This window comes from Diabrotica undecimpunctata, chromosome 4, assembly GCF_040954645.1.
Source record: "Diabrotica undecimpunctata isolate CICGRU chromosome 4, icDiaUnde3, whole genome shotgun sequence".
Classification (NCBI taxonomy): domain Eukaryota; kingdom Metazoa; phylum Arthropoda; class Insecta; order Coleoptera; family Chrysomelidae; genus Diabrotica; species Diabrotica undecimpunctata.
The window spans coordinates 74,028,175-74,047,925 of NC_092806.1; the positions used below are offsets into that span (position 1 = coordinate 74,028,175).

Consider the following 19,751-nt stretch of genomic DNA (forward strand, 5'->3'; position numbering starts at 1 on the left):
TTATACCTATAAATGTAACTTTTAAAAATTGACTCCATATATTATTTTCTGTGGAATATTTTTAACCATATCTGTCTGTAACACCAACTTATTCCATGTGATTTATTTTAGTGTGTCTTTATAATTACTAGTATTAGGAGACAGATTCCTTTTAATGTATAAATTTTGGATAGTCAAATACCTAATATGAAATATAGTTTTTAATATATTAAATTAATTATTATCTTAATATATTAATATTCTTTGATCAATCCATTGATTCTTAGTTTCTATTAATTCTTAGCAGTATTTTCCTATGTTACGCGAATGACAGTTACAGATACATACAATCATTTATATAGTTCGATTATACTTATATAGTTCGATTCTAATTTTAATTTGATATTAAGCATTTTTTTTTTAATTTTCAAATTAATTGTATTCGTTGTGAACACAATCTTCGTTTGTATTTGTTAATACTATTTTTTAATATCCTATTCTGGAAGGACTCTGATGTCCAAATAGTTAAAATGGTGTAGTTAGTATGTATATATTCTAGAGCAGCGGTTCTCAACCTTTTTTACTCAGCGACGCACTAACGTACTCCATACAGATTCGCGACACCCTTATATGTACAAATTTTTGCTAGTGGTAGGTAAGTACAGATGAATATATTAAACATATTATTTTTTATTTCGTAAGAACATAACAAGCAAAAAACAAAACAGAAAGAATACATAAAATTAGTGTGAAATTTGACCCTGATGACTTTTGCAAAGTATATCTATCCGAGGACGAATTGTAGACAGACACACTCTCATCTCGCTGTCCACATCAAAGCTAGATTTTATATTTTTCATCGCAGAAAATGCAGATTCACATAAGTACGAGGTCGAAAACGGCAGTAAAAGAAATACTGCTTTCTTTGCTAATTCTGGGTATTCATTGTTAACTGAAAAGCATCCGGAGCTACTTCTCTAAATTTTGATTTTAAAACTGTGTCAGAATACACTTCAATAAGTTGTTCCTTTTCAAAACAGGTTAATTCTGACTTGCTTACGTTGTTCTCGTCAAATCCAATCAACCATTCACAGTTAGCACTCAAGACAGAGGGAAAGTATTTAGTTATCCCTTCTTGCAACTTACATAAGTGCTCTTTCATGCTCTCCTTTAGTAGAGTCTGTTCTTCAGATTTCAAATTAAATAAAGTTATAGAGGTTTCGGGAAAAGCAGTCCAATTGTTTTTTTCTGTAACCCAGTTCCAGAATGTTAGTTTTTTGGAGAACGCACTTATCGTTATACAACTAACTATACGTTATTTTATCAGTTGATGATATTATGGTTTTCTTTCGTCCTTGCATAGTTGCATTCAAAGAATTTGGCTTATTAAAAATGTCAGAAAGGTAAGCCAACTTAGCACACCAAAGGAGGTTTTTAAGATTTTTACAAAAACCACTTTGGCCATCCTCTGTTTTAAAAAAATCGAGTAGTTCATCTTTAAGTTCTAAAACTCTGTTTAGTATTTTTCCATTCGAAAGCCAACGAATTTTACTATGAAATAACAAGACTTTATGATATGCGCCCATGTCTTTACAAAGTTTCTCAAACACCCTTGATTTCACCGGACGAGTTTTGATATAGTTGATCATAGAAACAACAGTAGGAATAACTTCACCCAGTTGGCTTCCATCCATAGTTTTTACTACCAGAGCTTCTCGATGTAAAAAGCAATGATGTGTAATTATTATCAACTGGTTTTTCTTTAGTGCGAAACTTAAAAATCCTTTGACATTTCCCGTCATTGCAGCAGCACCATCTGTACATATCGCAATACAATCCGTCCACTTAAGTCCGTGATCCTGAAAGAAGGTGTCAACAGTAGAAAATATATCAGCTCCAGTGGTTGTTGTTTCCAATTCACGACATAATAGGAACTGTTCAATAATTTCCGGTCCGTACATAAATTTTACAAAAGATATGAATTGGGCCTTTCTCGAAATGTCCGTGCTTTCGTCCAGTTGTAAAGCAAATTGTGTATTTGCCAATACCTCCCTTACATTACTTTGAATATTGATTGATATATCTAATATACGTCGATGGACTGTGTCATTTGATAAAGGTACCTTTGATATTTGTTCAACAGCTTCCGGGCCTAACATTGTAGCAACTAATTCTTTACATGCCGGTAAAATAAGCTCTTCACCAATAATATGGGCTTTCTGTTTTTTGGCAATCAATTTAGAAACTTCATATGATGCTAAAAGTGCCTTATCTGGGAGTTTTATTCGTTTTTCCATTATAACTGAGGATGATTGAATGGAATAACGTAGACGTTAAAAATACTTGCGCGGTTTTTAGGGAAACGCTTTGATGATTTTGTTCCAAATGTCTTTTCATCTTGTTGGGTACCATCGATTCGTTTGAAAGATTCTTACTACATATCAAACACCGCGGATTAGGTTTATCTTCATCCATAACTTAAATACTCTTTTTTGTACTGGCGCTTGTGTCCTTTTGGTGATCCTGGTTTTATAATTTTCTTGTTAGATTGCGAAGCAGAGGCAATATTTAAACTTTTTTTATCCGTTTTTATTTTTTTTTCGGCGCTAGTGCATTCGTCCTTATTTTCTTCTACTTCAGAAGAGCTTTGGCTTTCTGAAGCTGGCTTTTTCCGTATTAAAAATTCGTTCATCGTCTCTGTCATTAAAATAAAATTATTTTACATTACATTTTTCACATCCACGTTTAATTTGGTCAGTAGCAGGAAACTGCGTAAGGGGTATATAGTAATTGAATCGGTCATTTCGAAAACAAAATAAGTCCATATTTGGGGTGAAATGACTTTTCGACGCCATGATGAGTTCAATATTGAAATCAACCATTTCGCGTGAAAACAAAGCAAGTTACTGTTTAAAATACTGTATGGCAGGTCAATATGTTTTTCGGTCAGTTCGAAAACAACATATGTCCTTATCCATATCAACGTATGTCCTTATCCATACCAACGTTTAGGAGTTTAAAACATATGAAATTTTGCCTGTTTCTTGCTGAACATAAAGAACGTTTTAGTGATATTAAAAATTATGGTTCATTTCGAAAACAACATCACTCCACAAAATTAAAAACTTAATATCAAAAAAATTTAGTAACATTTAGTCTTTTTGTTGTATATACATACATAACATATCTACGGATACTCACTACTGGGACCGAGAACTGAGAGCATAATGCAAAGCAAAAACTGGTTAATCGGATCGCGTCGGCGTACGTCACGTGTTGCTCCGTCTTAAAGATAAAAAACAAGATCTCTCGCTTTGCGCAACTATTCATAACGCAAGTTATGTCGGTTAAATTTTAAAAACAGAGAGGAAACAATTACGGATTAGCACTTTATTGATTGGTATAACGTGGTATATACCTAATAGTTAAAAAAAAAAGATTGAATGAATGCATATTATAACAAGTAAAAAAATATAAATAATAATATCGTATTCGTAAATCTCGCGACACACCTGATAGGTTCTTCCAGCACACCAGTGTGTCGCGACACGGTGGTTGAGAACCGCTGTTCTAGAGTATAAATTATTGCTGAAATGTATAATAAATTTTATTGAATTTGCGATATCATGGTCGTTTATATTTCATCCAGCAATCTGCTGGAAATGTATGTCTTAGTTAAAAAGAGGTTTTTAAGATAAAAGAAGTTTTTCGAGCGAACCGAAATTTTGTTACTTTGAAAAATATTTGATCATGCCAATTATAAGAAGAGCGATGATTTTCAACTCGGATGTTTCTTCTTACCCTATTACTCAGTAAACGCTCCTGCTTACAGACTGCCTATTGCTATCGCTAAAGTAACTCACGTCGTTGTATGACCGCTTCAGGTAATTGTTTAGGTTTTCGTTGTAGCTCACGCTGTCATAAGGACTTTGTGTGGATTTGCCGAAATCGGCAAAATCGTAAGGATTTTTTGTCGTTTGCTTCTTCAGCAAATAGTAATTGCCTATGTAGCGATTGGTGGTACCTACCGTTGAGGTTTCCAGAGTTGGCTTTTGGGTAGTTGTTAATTTTGAATATTGTTTGAAATTGTAAGCGGATTTCGTCGTTGAATCCTGGGGGTACATAAATTTAAAGGAGAATTTTGTACTAGGATGTTCTGAAGTGGTAGTTTGGAAGTTTTTAAAATTAAAAATTAAGGGGGTCTGGTATGAATTTTTCTTAGTTGTTGAATAACTGTTTTGATATGGGTTAAAGTCTAATTGGGATTTTTCGGTGCTGTGTAATTGGTGATATTTTTGTAAGTTTTTGTAAGTCGTCGATGTTTCTGTTTTGTCATTGTACAGTTGCGCCTGGTTACTCTCTTCTGTTTCTTGATACCTGGATTTGTGAATTTTCAAATATACATTAAAACTGCTTTTACATAAATAAATTAGTTAACCCTTAACTGGTGAGGTGCATAATATGTTGCGTACTTGGTGACGTGGTGCCTTAGCGGACCCCATTTTTAAAATAATCTTTATTGGATTATTTTTTTATAAATTAAATAATTGATTACATATTGTGTATTTACATATTACTTTAAACTACAAATACAAAAATATTACATTTTAAAGAGCTAACTTGGTTATTACATGATTATTTAACCCATTCTGAATAAAACCTTCTATTTTGACAAACATATACTTTATTAGTAACTAAAACAAATTGGTTGAAAATTTTAACAGTTAAACTTCAAAAATTAAAAAATAAATGTATATTCTTATAAAAAAAGTTAAAAACAATTTTAAAAAATAATATTTATTAAGAAATGACAGTTGGTTTATTGGACCAAATTTATTGTTCTCAACAATCCTTGCATATTTTTTCTGTACATTCCGCACCTATTGGTGTATTACAAAATTTACAAGAGAATATAGTTTTCTTGTCTTTGAACCTGGGACACTTTTCACAGCGTTTTCTTTTGTTTAAAATGTTTTCATCCATAGCAATGGGTAACGGAATTTGAAAGATTTTTCCTATGGAAATTCGGAGTTCTCGTGACACCCGTGTGTTCTCGATTCTTCTAAAAAGTTGAGGTTTTACGAGTGAAAATGTAAGATCTTTGATAAACTGAAATCTAGATTTGTTTTCACTATTTTTTGTGCATGTATATAAAACATATGAATTCACCGAAGAAATGTTCAGGAGATGCAAAAAAATCGCCATCGGCCACCTTCGAGTTCGCCTGCTTGTCGAAAAAGTAGCACATTTTTGGTCCAGACTATCAACCTCATCTTTAGTGGAGTTATAAAAGGAAATTATTTCTTCTTTTCTAGTGTCAGCATCAGTAGCCTTGTTTCTATGCATGGAAGAAATCATTATAACTGCCTTATTCTTTTTTAGAACATAAGACAAAAGTATTTTATTAGATGTAAATCCATATAAGGATGAGTTTTCAGCTCTATTTTTTGACGGCAGGAATTCAATAGGTATCTCCCTTTTATTCTTTTTTAGTATTCCAACGTTAGTTAACTTTTTCTCTAATAATTTATCAACAACTTGAATGGAGCTGAACCAGTTATCTGTAGTTATATTTCGATTAGAACCATAGATCGGTTTACTTAACTGCAAAACAGCTTGAGTTAGAACTGATAATTGGTTTTCATCTATTGATAGTTCTTTACCATCACTACCTCTTCCCGAATAAATATACGCGTTGAATAGATATTATGTACGAGCGTCACAAAAGGCCATACTTGTGTGCCATATTTATTAGGCTTATTGTGCATATATACTTTAAATCTACATCTACCTCGAAAGCCAATAAGTATTTCGTCAATATAAGCCAAATCATTCAAGCAGTAGTTTTCTTTAGAGTTTTCAACAATTCTACTGAAAATCCATGATATTGCTGCTGTCTCCTCTCTTTTTTGTGCAATTGTACACCGAAGAATGTCCCTCCCAGTTCCGTCTGTGGCCTAAAGACTATGCCAGTTTTTCATTTGTCCTTCTCATTATTTTAAAGAGAACATCGTCTGTAAAGATACACTGCCAAAGAGTTAGTGGTGTTGGATTTTCTAAAGCCCTCGCACTACCTTTGAGACTAGCAAGTTGCCTGACAAGATTGGCAACAGGAGTTTTTGTATGAGTTCTCTGAGCAGGTTCTCTTGCCCATTTGTATCTGTTCCTCCCATAAAAGGTTCTGCTTTCATTAGTTGCTTGTTATTCTTCACTACTCTTAGAATAAGACTGTTCCATTACCGTTATATCCTCATCATTGATACCTTCGCTTTGCTCTGTGTCGGAATTAGAATTGTATAATTCTGCTACATTATTTGTTTCCTCTTCTGTATCGCTATCTAAATCGCTAAACCACTTCATAACAGTCTCCTCAAAGTTGGGATCGTTGTAGGATACTTTTTTTGATGACTCACTAGCCATTTTTCTACAAAAAACAGTAATTACATAATTATCTACAAAATAAAAAAATTACACTTACGGTGATGTGGTGCCTTCACGTACCCCAGCAAATATTTAACACGAAATAAAAGTAAAATAATAATTCACACGAGGCTCTTGTCGCAACAGCTCTCATAAAACTGCTTGAACGAGGCATTCCTAAACGAGTCTGGCGATAGATAACCGTAACCTTGAGATATCACCAATATTTGGTAGAGGTGGGGTCGTCTATGGCACCACCTCACCAGTTCAGGGTTAAACATCTTTTAAATTACAAAATTCCGATAAATTAATATATGTACATAGGTAAATGTAACAAAAAAATGTTTTTTTAAGTAGAGAAACAGTATACATATAATTACAAAAACAACAATATATATATATATATATATATATATATATATATATATATATATATATATATAGCATTTACGAGACATTGTTCAATCATAAATTTTTTGTTGGAAAACCAAAAATATACAGCGACAGACCGAACAATTAGACTGACGCAAAAATGATGGACAGTCAGAAAATAAATATATTTTAAGGGATTAAATTCCTTTTAAAGCGTATCTGCATACGTTAAGCATTTTAGTTACTACGCGTGACTTCCAGCAGTGACTGTGTATTTTTAGCCCAGTCTGGTTAAAAAAAAGGTCGAAAAATGTTTCGCAGATATCTTAAGCTATTAAAACATAGGTAGGGGTTACTAGACGACGAATAGATGAAAAAGTTCTCGTATTTTTACCTTGCGTTTTTTTAAACAATAATTTATGGTCACAATTTGATTTTTTGTCTATAAGTTTTTTCCCTTATATTTTACATAAACAATATTTATCATCATCATTTTTTTTATAACAAGAATATCTTTATTTTCCCGTTTTTTTAAATTAAAATTGATAAATAATTTACGGAGATATTTGCAAAAAACAGGTTTTTTGCAATAATTTATAAATTTTATTAATTTTTTTATTAACCAAATTAAATTTTTTTAATACATTTGAACATCGAGGAATTACCGTCTTTGAAATTTTCCCCCCGATCGGTCAAATAGTTTAAAATTTATTTATCCCTGAGGCTAAATATTTAAACTGTTGAACTTGCTCTATTAATGATGCTAGACACATTTAGCAAATTTCATAGGATTCTAGGATTCTACTTAAACTATCTCAGAAGTTAAATGCATATTGCCTTTTCATCGAAATTATTTACAAAATAAACGTTTGAAAAACGGGTATGCTTTTTTACTTATAAGTCTATTTTTAAAAAAATCATATTTCCATTGTTTATAAATTTTAAGAAGTAAAATTTGCACAAATTTTGAATGAAAATCTAAACTTTATATTGACACTTATGGCTATAAAATTCATTCAATTTTTCGAAACTTAGAGCCTTTCGAAACGAAGGTACTTTCGAAAGATCGACATAGGAAAGTGGAGGGAATAACTGTTTCAGTTCCGTTTTTTTTCGAGATCGGAACTTCAAATTGAAACACGTTGGAAAAATCACATAGGTTGATTTTACGAGATTTCCCGAGATTTCCGGGGGGCGTAAAAATTATGTCATCATTATTAATACTGCAAGAGACTATTCCAGCCAAATTAAAAAAAAATAAGTTTTTACGGTGAATTTCGAATGGACTCAATTTTTCCGAGGTTTCCCATATGTCCCAGCCAGTGAAAACTATGTTGTTATTCATATTTCGACGAGCTACCCCAGACTAAAAAAAGAGGCTTCTAGCTGCAATGGAAGCCGAGATAATGTAAATTTTTCCTACGTGTTTCAATTTGAAGTTCCGATCTCAAAAAAAAAACGCTGAAACAGTTATTCCCTCCACTGTCCTACGTCGATCTTTCGAAAGTACCTTTATTTCGAAGGGCTGTAAGTTTCGAAAAATTGAATGAATTTTATGGGTATAAGTTTCAATATAAAGTTTAGATTTTCATTTAAAATTTGTTTTTGCAAATTTTACTTCTTAATGTTTATAAACAATGGAGATATGATTTTTTAAAAAGTAGTCCTCAACTTCGTTCCTATTTTTCATAGTTTTTTTTTAAATGTGAGTTTTTTTACCAGCTATCCAATGGTTGTACGTACAAGTCTGTAGCTTAAAAAATATAGAAGTTATTACAATTGTTTGTAAGTAAAAAACATATCCCTTTTTCAAACGTTTATTTTGTAAATAATTTCGATGAAAAGGCAATATGCATTTAACTTCTGAGATAGTGTAAGTAGAATCCTATGAAATTTACTAAATGTGTCTAGCATCATTAATAGAGCAAGTTCAATAGTTTAAATATTTAGCCTCAGGGATAAATAAATTAAATAACATTTAAATTATTTGACCGATCGGGGGAAAAATTCGCACAAATTTAAAAGACGGTAATTTCTCGATATTCAAATGTATTAATAACATTTTATTTTGTTAATAAAAAAATTAATAAAATTTATAAATTAGTGCAAAAAACTGCTTTTTTGCAAATATCTCCAAAAATTATCTATCTATTTTAATTTAAAAAACGGGAAAATAAAAATATTCGTGATATAAAAGAATGATATAAATATTGTTTATGTAAAATATAAGGGAAAAAACTTATGGACAAAAAATCAAACTGTGACCATAAATTATTGTTAAAAAAAACGCAAGGTAAAAATACGAGTACTTTTTCATCTATTCGTCATCTAGTAATCCCCACCTATGTCTTAAAAGCTTCAGATATCTGCGAAAAATTTTGCTGTGAAATCGATGATTTTTGCATAACCAGACTGGGCTAATAGTATAAGTAATAAATATAGTAGAAACACTTTAAGATCAGAACATATTTGATCCCCTCTTTGTTTACACTGACCGGGGTTAGCATAGACTAGTATCGGTCTGTGCGAAGCGTTTTAGCTTTTAGTTGGGGAACAGTTACTTACTGAGTTTAGGTGTGTTTGTTGAAATTTAATTATTTTAAATAGTGATGTAGCAGTTGGTTGGTAGAGTGTAAAATGTTGTTTACTGTAATTTAATTATTTTGAACAGTTATGTGGCGTTCGTGGAACAATGTGGTAAATATTGCTTATGATAACAACACTGATTTTGTAAAAAAGTGCCAGTGCCAGTGCCAGTCTGAAAAAATAGTATCTGTAAAGAAGATTCGAATGCATTTAAATTCTGAAACAGAGCAAGTATATTTTAATGTATACAAAAATCTACATAAGAGAAATTCAGCTTCGATTAAAAACTGTTGGGATAAGCAACTTCTGATTTAACAGAAATTCAACTTTCAACTGTATACAAAATAGGATACAAAATTGAATAAAGAAAATGAACTTTAAATTTAAAACAATAAATAAAGTCAAGCAGTTCGGATGGATTCCGAATGCTTTAAAAGTAATTGTAACGTTGACCAAAGCAAGAATATGGAAGCTGATATTTTTAAAGATTGCTTTCAAAACTCACTGATCCCAAACTTGGACCCAAACAGTGTAATAGTGCTTGACAACGCTTCCTATCATTCCCGACAGCTCACTAAGATGCCAAATACATCTTCAAAGAAAGCTGAACTGTAAAGCTATTTAATGGAACATGATTTGTATTTCGAAGATTTTTATAAAAAAAAACAACTCATTGAAGTTTTACACACTGCACGCTCTAGAAAGTATTACTTAAAAGCATGGACACACTAAATTAAGACTTTCCCACTATTTTTGTGTTTTCAATCCTAGAGTTAATTTGAGGACAATTAAAACCAAGTATAAGACGCGTACATTTTTTAAATTTGACAAAAAGGTAATTAAAAAAGAAGTATCTAATATAACAAAAGAAGATTGGCAGAAAAGAATCGCCAAAGTGATTAAAGTTAAAGAATACTATAAGAGGATTGGACACTTCCACATTAATGGTGGAAATAAATTTATTATTGAATTTAATGATAATAGCGACTCAGCAAATACGGAAGAAGGAAAAATAATTAAGTGTATAAATATTTTAGTAAGTGTAAACGTATAAGATGACACCATAGTATTTGCGGACAGCTTAGAAGATCTACAAGTCCTATGAACAAAATCACGTGTTACAGTCAACAGCATGGACTCAATATAAACGCAAAGAAGACCAAGCTCATGATAATTAGCAAGAAAAGAAAAACAGAAGGTCAACTCTACGTCAACCAATCCCCAGTAGAAAGAGTGATGTACTACAACTACCTGGGCACCATAATAACAGAAATATGTGGCCTTCTTCAAGTGCTACAACCTTTCTCTTGTTATAAAAGTAAAAATGCTGCGATGCTATGTCTTCTCTGTCCTTTTTTATGATGTTGAAGCTTGCACCTTGAACGAATATATGTGCAGAAGATTGGAATGCTGCTGCAGATAAGATAAACAGATAAGCGCATCAAGAAGAGGTAGTATAAGTATTTTATGTGAAATTTAAAGAGAAATTTCCAGTGGTTGGCTGTATACAATAGTTTAAAAAAACTTACAATGAAGTAAAAACTTCTTTTTGTACAGTGGTATAAAACTTTATTATTAAAATTTGTTAAAAATTATCTAAAATGAATTTATAAATTTTCAGAACGCTTTCGATCCTATTAGATCATTCCCAGTGAAAAACCTAAAAGTGTAACCACTTAAAAATGAATACAAAAGGAGTAAAATTTTGACTGTTAAAATGAAAATTTGATTATTACTTACATCTATATAGTATTTGGAACTAGCCACATGATGAGGATCCTTAAATTACATAATTTGAGAAAGTAACATTATAATTAATAAGACACTAGGTCGATGATAAAGGATTACGTTTTTTAAGGGAACCTACAATTTCCTAGCTCAGAAAAGGGAACCTTATGCCCTGAGAGGTAACCTCCAACTATTGACGGAAGGAAGAAAAAAATTCCATTCCGAAATATAAATCATGTTCCATTAAAACGCTTTGCAGTACATCTTTCTTGGAAGATGTATTTGGCATCTTAGTGAGCTGTCGGGAATGATAGAAAGCATTGTAAAGTAACCTCCAACTATTGACGGAAGGAAGAAAAAAATTCCATTCCGAAATATAAATCATGTTCCATTAAAACGCTTTGCAGTACAGCTTTCTTTAAAGATGTATTTGGCATCTTAGTGAGCTGTTTGGGTCCAAGTTGGGGATCAGTGAGTTTTCAAAGCAGTTTTTACTTTATTGTAAGTTTTTTTTAATTTTAACTAAGTCCGACAAATAACAAGTGTAATTATGAAAAGACTATGAAAAGATTTTTTGTTTTAGATTTTTCAAATAAATAAAAAAAGAGCGGGGACATGCTTGCATTTTCATAATTTTGAACTGTATACTTACGTTAATTTTATATTTAACTCTGTTTAAGTTATTTTATTAACAATAAATATAATAATAACAACAGTTATTCCAAAAGCTATTCTACATCACACATCAATGCAAACATGCGTTAAGAGGGAGGGTCCCTGTAAGGTGTCAGCCGCCGCACTATACCTTAAACCGGACCAATCAAAACTTTTAAATCTTATCATTCTACTATATTATATTACCGCTACTATACTAGAGTTACCGTGGTCAACAGCCTTAAGTCTGCTTGTAGTTTGGTGAAAAACAAATGATCTGAACAAATTTTACTATCTTCAGATTTTAAAACAATTTTAGTAATTAAAAGAAATATTTTTATTAAAAACAGTACTTTCGTACAATACTTACAAGGTTCTTGAGTTACTTCTTACATAAGAAGGTGTATTTTGAGAGTAATCTGGGATTATGTTTTCGTGTTCTGCAACACACCTTCCATTTAGACAATACTGAAATATAATATGAAATTGTTGACAATTTTAATACATTAACAAATGTGAAAAATATGAAAAAAATAACATTATCAGATTAGATTGAAAGGAAGTTTCTAGTTAATAACAATCGTAAATAAGAAATTAACAAAAAAATTTAGCAGACGCGGACCACAATGGGCACCAGATACATTAGAGATCATTGCCGTCGTAATATTCATATTTATCAACCCCAAAATCCCTCAAGTAATGACTGTTGACTGATTTCGAATAAAAATAACATAAAAATTCAGAAGACGGGGTCCACACTGGGCATTGCAGCTTGTGGATCATCGCCATCATAATATTCATGGTCAGCGACCACGAAAACCTTTTAAGTAATGACTTTCGACTGATTTCGAATGAACATAACATAAAATTACAGGAGACGAGGTCCAACCCTGATCACAAGGTAGCTCGAGGGCCATTGTCGTTATCATATTTGTATTCAGCGATTTCGAAAACCATTATTTACGACTATCGACTGATTTAGAATGAAATTAACATACTCCATGAGATGAGGTTCCCTCTGGCTTTCATGAAGCTCAAGGACCATCGTCGTTATCATATTCTTGTTCAGCGACCTCGAAAACCACCTAGTAATAAAATTAAACTCATTCCTATCGATATTTTCTTAGTTGCAAATTTTTCATTCTCTATGCAGTTTGGAAATGCATTTTTCTTATGCACAAATGCAATTTTTCATTTCTTCACAAAATAGTTCACAAAATTTCCTGTCACTCTCACGAGTCGAATACACCAAACTGCATCTCAATTCGTCTTACTGCACCGATTTTCGAAGGTTCATTGCTTCATTTGCTCGACTACTAGTTGTTCTCATTTTCTTCGAAAACCGCGTTGCAGTTCCTGACAGTTTTTACATCGTGTAATGAGTTAACGGTTTCGTCAAGACTTGTTTTGTGGGATTTAGGATTTAGGTCCCATTTATGGGGTTTAGATAATTCATCGGTATGATTTCAATGTCATTCAAATAATTTGATGCCATATTCGTCATATATCGATGAGTGTGGTCGAACATAAAGATAAAATCCGTACCTACGAATGGTTCGTATGGTAGTACATAGTCTACCAAATCTCCTTTTACGAGTATATTAGGTTTTATTTGTTTTCTGTTTACTAAATGTGCTCACTTCTAATTAAATGCACCTAACATAACACTGTCGCATATAACGGTTTTTTTATCAAAAGCAATACATAATGTGCATTAAATCTCTTCAAATTCGTTTCCCACTTAGTCGAGACTTCAAACAAAATTTAGATTCTAATGGCAGGAGAAACTTCTACACGAGTGAATTATTTAATCTTTCCTATTATTGATGTCGTGCCAACACTTTTTGAGATTTTAGATATTTGTAGATTTGTAGATTTGTATTTTAGATTTTAGATTGTAACTGGTTCTTCTGTAGTCTTTCGCAGATTATTATTACAGTAACAATAAATCCATCTTTCAGGCCTCTTTTATATCGAATTATGCATTCGATATTTCGTCTGTAAGGATTAGTTTCTTCAAATTGTCCCATGTATGAATATGTCCCATAAATATGTTTTTTCCTTATTACTATTAACGTTAGAGCTATAAATATGAAGGTGTCCGATTTCTTTGTGAAGAAGTGGATTTAATTAAACAGTATATGTTTAAATTGTAAATATATTTACCTGTCCATCTCCACACGGCGATCCCTCTGCTGCAGGTCTATAAGCTACACAGTAGCCACTACCTGCATCAAAGCAGAAAAGTTGAGCACACACTCGGTCATCTTTCTGCAAAAACATTTAATAATTAGTTTAAACATAGATCACTTTGAAATGTAAATGTATCTAATATTTCTAAGTTTTGTGCGAAGAAAAATAATAATAGCTTTGATAAAATTTTATTTAAAAAAATTAAAAAAAGCTATTTTAAAACAATACGCTAAAAAGAAAAGACAAAAGAGAAGATAAGCTAAAAGAGAATGGATTCATTTGTGGTAGTCATATATATCATCGAATAAAGATAATTCTTGCTTGTACATTCAAATTGCAACGATATTTAGCTAATTTATTTTAGAATGAAAAACCTATAAAATAATATAAAGCCAAAATAAAGCTATAGAAGTACAAGCGTATTGGACAAAGGAAGATATAGCTAACATTAATTAGTTCTATTTGTTTAAGAAAATTAATAGAAAATAAAGTATAAAACTAAACAAAATAGAAAAAAAACTTATGTATATGACTAAAAATGAAATGTATAAAAGTAATTTATAATAAATAAATGCACTTACAAAGCAAGCACTTGTTCCTCTATCTCTTCTACATTGGGCATCTAAAGTTAATAGTTTTCCAGGTAACACTCTCGGTAAGCTTTCATCTTCATGAGGGGCGTTGTATAAACACGTAGCCGTATCACCACTGTAAACAAAGAACAAAAAAATATTCATTAATACTTCCTTTTAGAAGATTAATCGTGCGATTACCATATAAGAAGCTATATTGCGCTAAACGCAGGCCTTAGTCAACTCCAATCAAAGTTTCACTAAATCGTTTATTAAAAGACAGTGGTAACCAAATGGTTAGTGGAGGTCAGATTCAAAAAAGTAAGGATACAAAAGGGGGAACCTGTAACCCTAGAGAGCGCGTCCCCAGGTGGCGGATAGGGGAATGCCCTCACCGGCCTGTTTGCAGCTAGGCCGGCGGGTAGGTGGGAAATAAAATATCACCCGCGGACCAACAGGTGGGGTAGATAGGACTCCTAAGCCGTAGAGAAGGCAACTTATCTAAGAGAAGGATACTCTGATTTAAAACCCTGGTCCTCCAAGTTGGGGGGTTGAGGCATCGGGCCAACTCCTCGATACTCGGAAAAATGATCAAAGTTAAAAATTTCAGCAAAAAGCCTTGGAATTCGGACGGATTAAACTATAAACGAAATTCGCAAAGAAAATGGATTATGAATTTGGGTGCTTGGAACATACAAGGAATAAGGACAAAACAGGAGGAGGTCTTCCGTGAACTGAGTAAAATGAAACTAGACATCTGTGTATTAACTGAAGTAAAGAAAAAAGGAAGAGGAAATGAAAAGATAAACGAATACCTGCATTTCTATAGTGGCGTAGAAAAGAGCGAACGAGCTAAAAGGGGAGTGTCTATAGCAATACATCAGAAACTGAAAAAATGTATTAAATCATGGCAAGAAATAGATGAAAGAATTATCCTCATGGAAATTAAGAAAAATGGCCATGAAATAGTGGTAATTGGAACATATGCACCGACGGATGACTCAAGGGTTGACAGCAAGGAAGAGTACTTTAACAAGTTAACAACTGTTCTAGCCACAATTAATAAGAAGAAAGAAATTTGGATCTTAGGTGATCTTAATGCAAGAACCGAAAAGAGCTCCAACAGTGAAATAATAGGGAGATATGGAGAAGACATTCTGAACGACAATGGTCAAAGATTAATAGATTTTTGCGAGGCACATATTTTGAAAATATTAAATGGTTTCTTCCCCCATAAGAATATACATAAATTTACATGGACGCAGCCTACCAGGAATTTAAAATCAATAATTGACTATTTCATTCATCGTAAAGATTCTAAACTAAAAACGAAGGATGTGAAGGTGTTTAGAGGGCCAGAATGTGGAAGTGACCACCATATGATTATTGCAAAAGTAATGGTGACATTTAAGAGAGAACAATCAAGTCACAAAAATGATGAAGTAACAGACATAGGAACAACCATAGAAAACATAAAATATAACCTGGAAAGCTTTAAACAAGATTCGACAAAGTTCTTATATAAAATTAGAATAGCTCAGAAAATAAAAAATATAGAAACAAAGGACTTGGACCCTGAAAGTCTGTATGAGGTAATTAAAAAATATATTCATGAAGCGGCAAATGAAGCACTGGGAAAAGTTGAAAATCGGAAAAAAGGAAAACCTGAATGGTTGTCAACGGAACTAGAAGAGAAAGTTCTCAAGAAAAAACAAGCATACCACATATGGCTTCAATCCAAAGATCCTCAAGACAGAGAAATATACGCTAAATGGAATAGAGAAGTTAAAAAAGACGTGGATAAGGCGAAAAATATAAACTGGGAGGCTAAGTGTGATGAACTGGACAGATTTATGGATGGAACAAAAGTGGCGCAAGCTTGGAAAACATTAAAACAGTTTAGGAAAAATGAGAAAAATGAAGACAACATTTCTCTCATAAAGTTAAATGAATGGGAAGAATATTATACGAAACTGCTGAAAGAGGATAGAGTAGAGTACAGATGGGAAAAGATAAGGGAATTAATAGACAACAGAGACGAAAGGCAGGAAATCCCTATAATAACATTATCTGAATTGACGGAAACCTTAAAAGAGGTTAAAAACGGAAAAGCCGCAGGGCCTGGAGACATTCCCATAGAGCTGGTTAAATATGGGCCGACTGCACTTTTAGAATTAATAGTAGACCTTTTCAATAAATGTATGTGTGGAGACCAGGAAATTCCTAAAGATTGGAATAAATCTTATATAAGCTCCATATATAAGAGAGGGAATAAAAGAGACTGTTCCAATTATAGAGGTATTAGTGTGACGAGCTCTGTGGGCCGGTTGTACGGCAGAATATTAAAGAAGAGGGTTGAAAGACAGATAAAAGATATTGAAGAACAAAGCGGCTTTCATACCGGGAGATCCTGCCTTGATAATATATTTATCCTACGACAAATAATTGAAAAGCGTGTCGAAAGAAGTAGAGAGACCCATTTGGTATTTATAGACCTTGAGAAAGCATATGATAGTGTCCCGTTAAAGAAAATGTTTGAGGTCCTCAAAAGGTCCGGATTGGATTCGACGTATATCCGAGCGATATATAAATTGTACGAAAATGCAGTTAGTTGTGTAAAAATTGGAACCAGAACCTCAAATGAATTTAAAGTCACTAAAGGCCTGAAGCAAGGATGCTGTTTGTCATCGACACTCTTTAACATATACGTCCAAGAAGCATTGAGGAATTGGAGAAATAAATGTAGATTTATGGGCATCGAAGTGGGACAAGAAACTCTGTATACATTGTTGTTTGCAGATGATCAGGTGGTGGTTGCAACCGATGAGGAAGATATAAATTATATGAATCAAAAATTATTTGAGGAATATGCCAAATGGGGGCTTACTGTAAACATAAGCAAAACAGAATATTTAAAAATTGGAGGAAATACCACAGATCTGAGGCTTGAAAACGCAGTCATAAAAGGCTGCAACCAGTATAAATATCTAGGAAGCATCATATCAGCAGATGGCAGAGTTAAGATAGATGTACAAAACCGAATAACCCAAGGGAAAAAATGCATCCGAATACTGAATTCATTACTGTGGTCTAATAAAATAAAGATGCATACCAAACTTCGCGTATACAGAGCAATTGTAGAACCAATTACCACATATGGTGCCGAATGTTGGACGATGACAAAGAATGAACGAGATAAAGTAGACGTTGTGGAAATGGATTATCTTAGAAGGTCATGTCGAGTATCGAGAATGGAAAGAATCAGGAATGAGGAAATACGAAACCGTACAGGAATTAGAGATACTCTTTCAGATAGAATACAAGGAAGGCAATTACAATGGTATGGTCACGTGATGAGAATGGAGGAGGAGCGGTGACCAAAGAAAGCCTTAATGTATGTTCCGCCAGAAAGAAGGAAAAGGGGAAGACCACCAAATTCCTGGAGAAGAGAAATTACAAAAACAATGCAATCTAGAGGCTTAGAAGAGGGAGGTTGGAGAGATAGGAAAAGATGGAGGCTGAAATGCGGGAAGCGGCAATCGCCGTAGGACCCCCGTTATATGATGATGAAGGATACAAAAGTCTGTTTACATAATTTTAGTTTGTATTTTGATTAATCAAAATAATCTAATACAAAGTGTGTACTTAAACTTGCTAATTTAATAGTCATGTAATTATTATCATTGCAACATTAACGAAAATACCAACACTAACAAATCTTACACGTAGTCAACCGCTCCCACTCAACAACAGCTGACTATTTTTTCATCAAAAGAGAAAGCTATAGTTTTTTAATCTCTCAAATGGTATGAAGTTGAACGATATCTCTTCTTCTTAAAAAAAATGCCATCTCCGCGACGGAGGTTGTCAATAATCATAGGTATTCGGAATTTAGAGTAGGCTGCTCTAAAAAGTTCATTTGATATACATTCGTACCATTCTTTCAGGAAAAGCAGTAATGATATTCTACGTCTCTCTATGCTTCTCTTTCCTTGCATTTTTACCTGTATAATCAGTTGGAGCAAGTTGTATCTCCCACTACGTGTAATATGTCCGAGATATTCCAATTTTGTCTTGTCTTGACTTGAATATCTCTAAGCCATTGGAAATAATGTTAATCCAAAGCAAATCTTATTCTGCCCAAGAGAACTTATAGTACTTATGCAGTAAAACTATTGTCGATCAGCACATGAATCATCATCAAAAAAAAAAAAAATGTTAATTACAGTTAATGGAGAACAAGTTTAAAATCATTATCCAATGTCTTCCAGTCTATCCCACACGAGATTCTAGAACAACTTAGGTATAAACTAACCTTATCTCTTACTTTCGTTAGAATACTTCTCTCTAATCCTGCATACAAACTTATTTTAAGTTTTTGTCGTCAATTGTACTCTGTACCACCCTGTTCCATTGTTCCCGATTCTTTTGTTGTGTCACACGATGATACAAGTTATCGTATTTTTGTGTCACTATGAAAACCACAAATCCACTCATTATAGTCAAAAGGACCATTTCGCTAATAGCTGCCTAAACCCTAAGAATGTGCCTTTACAATATCGAAAGAATGTCATTAACTTCTGAATTACTTGCTGCAATGACTTATCAAAAACAACGACAAAATTAACGGAACGTTTCTAATTTACACCTTTCACTGCAGAATAATTAGAACAAGCAAGAACAACAAGCCGATGGTATAGTCATAATAGCTGAGGACTTCAGAATGACAAGAGAGATTGTACAGGAATTCGTTGTGGCTACAGAAAATGTAGGTTTAAATATAAACATCTCGAAAACAAAAATAATGACAAATTTGGTACCCAACCAGAGCATCACTATTGGTGGGCAAGAAGTAGAAATCGTAGATAAATATAAATATCTAGGACATGAAATTATGATTGGCAGCGATAATCAAACCCATGAACTGAAGAGAAGAATCGGTCTTGGGTGGGCAGCATATGGAAAACTGAGAAACTTTTAAAAGTGAGCTGCCCACATGCCTGAAGAGAAAAGTATTTAATCACTGCGTCCTCCCAGTGTTGACATACGAAGCAGAAACATTTACTTTAACAAAAGAGTAAAACAGAAAAGAATGGAGTGATACATGTTAGGAATAACTCTGACAAAATAAAAAACGAAGAGGTCAGAAAAAGAACCAAGGTGACTGACGTCATCGAAAGGATAGCCAGACTAAAATGAAGATGGGCAGGACACATAGCTAGAATGACGAATGGGCGATGGACAAAG

At 33.0% G+C, this 19,751-nt stretch overlaps 2 protein-coding genes across 7 annotated transcripts in view; one reads left to right on the top strand and one right to left on the bottom strand.

Moving 5' to 3' along the window:
- The window catches only part of LOC140439682 (homologous-pairing protein 2 homolog), a 74,788-nt gene that overhangs the window by 27,949 nt on the left and 27,088 nt on the right, over positions 1-19,751 (top strand). The window lies entirely within an intron of this gene.
- The window catches only part of sona (sol narae metalloprotease), a 382,088-nt gene that overhangs the window by 8,656 nt on the left and 353,681 nt on the right, over positions 1-19,751 (bottom strand). For 4 of the 5 annotated variants that reach the window (XM_072529750.1, XM_072529754.1, XM_072529752.1 and 1 more), the window contains 4 exons: positions 14,514-14,640; positions 13,906-14,010; positions 12,110-12,207; positions 3,781-4,356 (listed from right to left, as the gene is read on the bottom strand). In XM_072529750.1, coding sequence (XP_072385851.1) covers positions 3,789-4,356; positions 12,110-12,207; positions 13,906-14,010; positions 14,514-14,640 — 898 coding nt within the window. In that variant the 3' untranslated portion in view covers positions 3,781-3,788. The remainder of the gene's footprint in view (positions 1-3,780; positions 4,357-12,109; positions 12,208-13,905; positions 14,011-14,513; positions 14,641-19,751) is intronic. The other variant, XM_072529755.1, reaches the window with a different exon arrangement.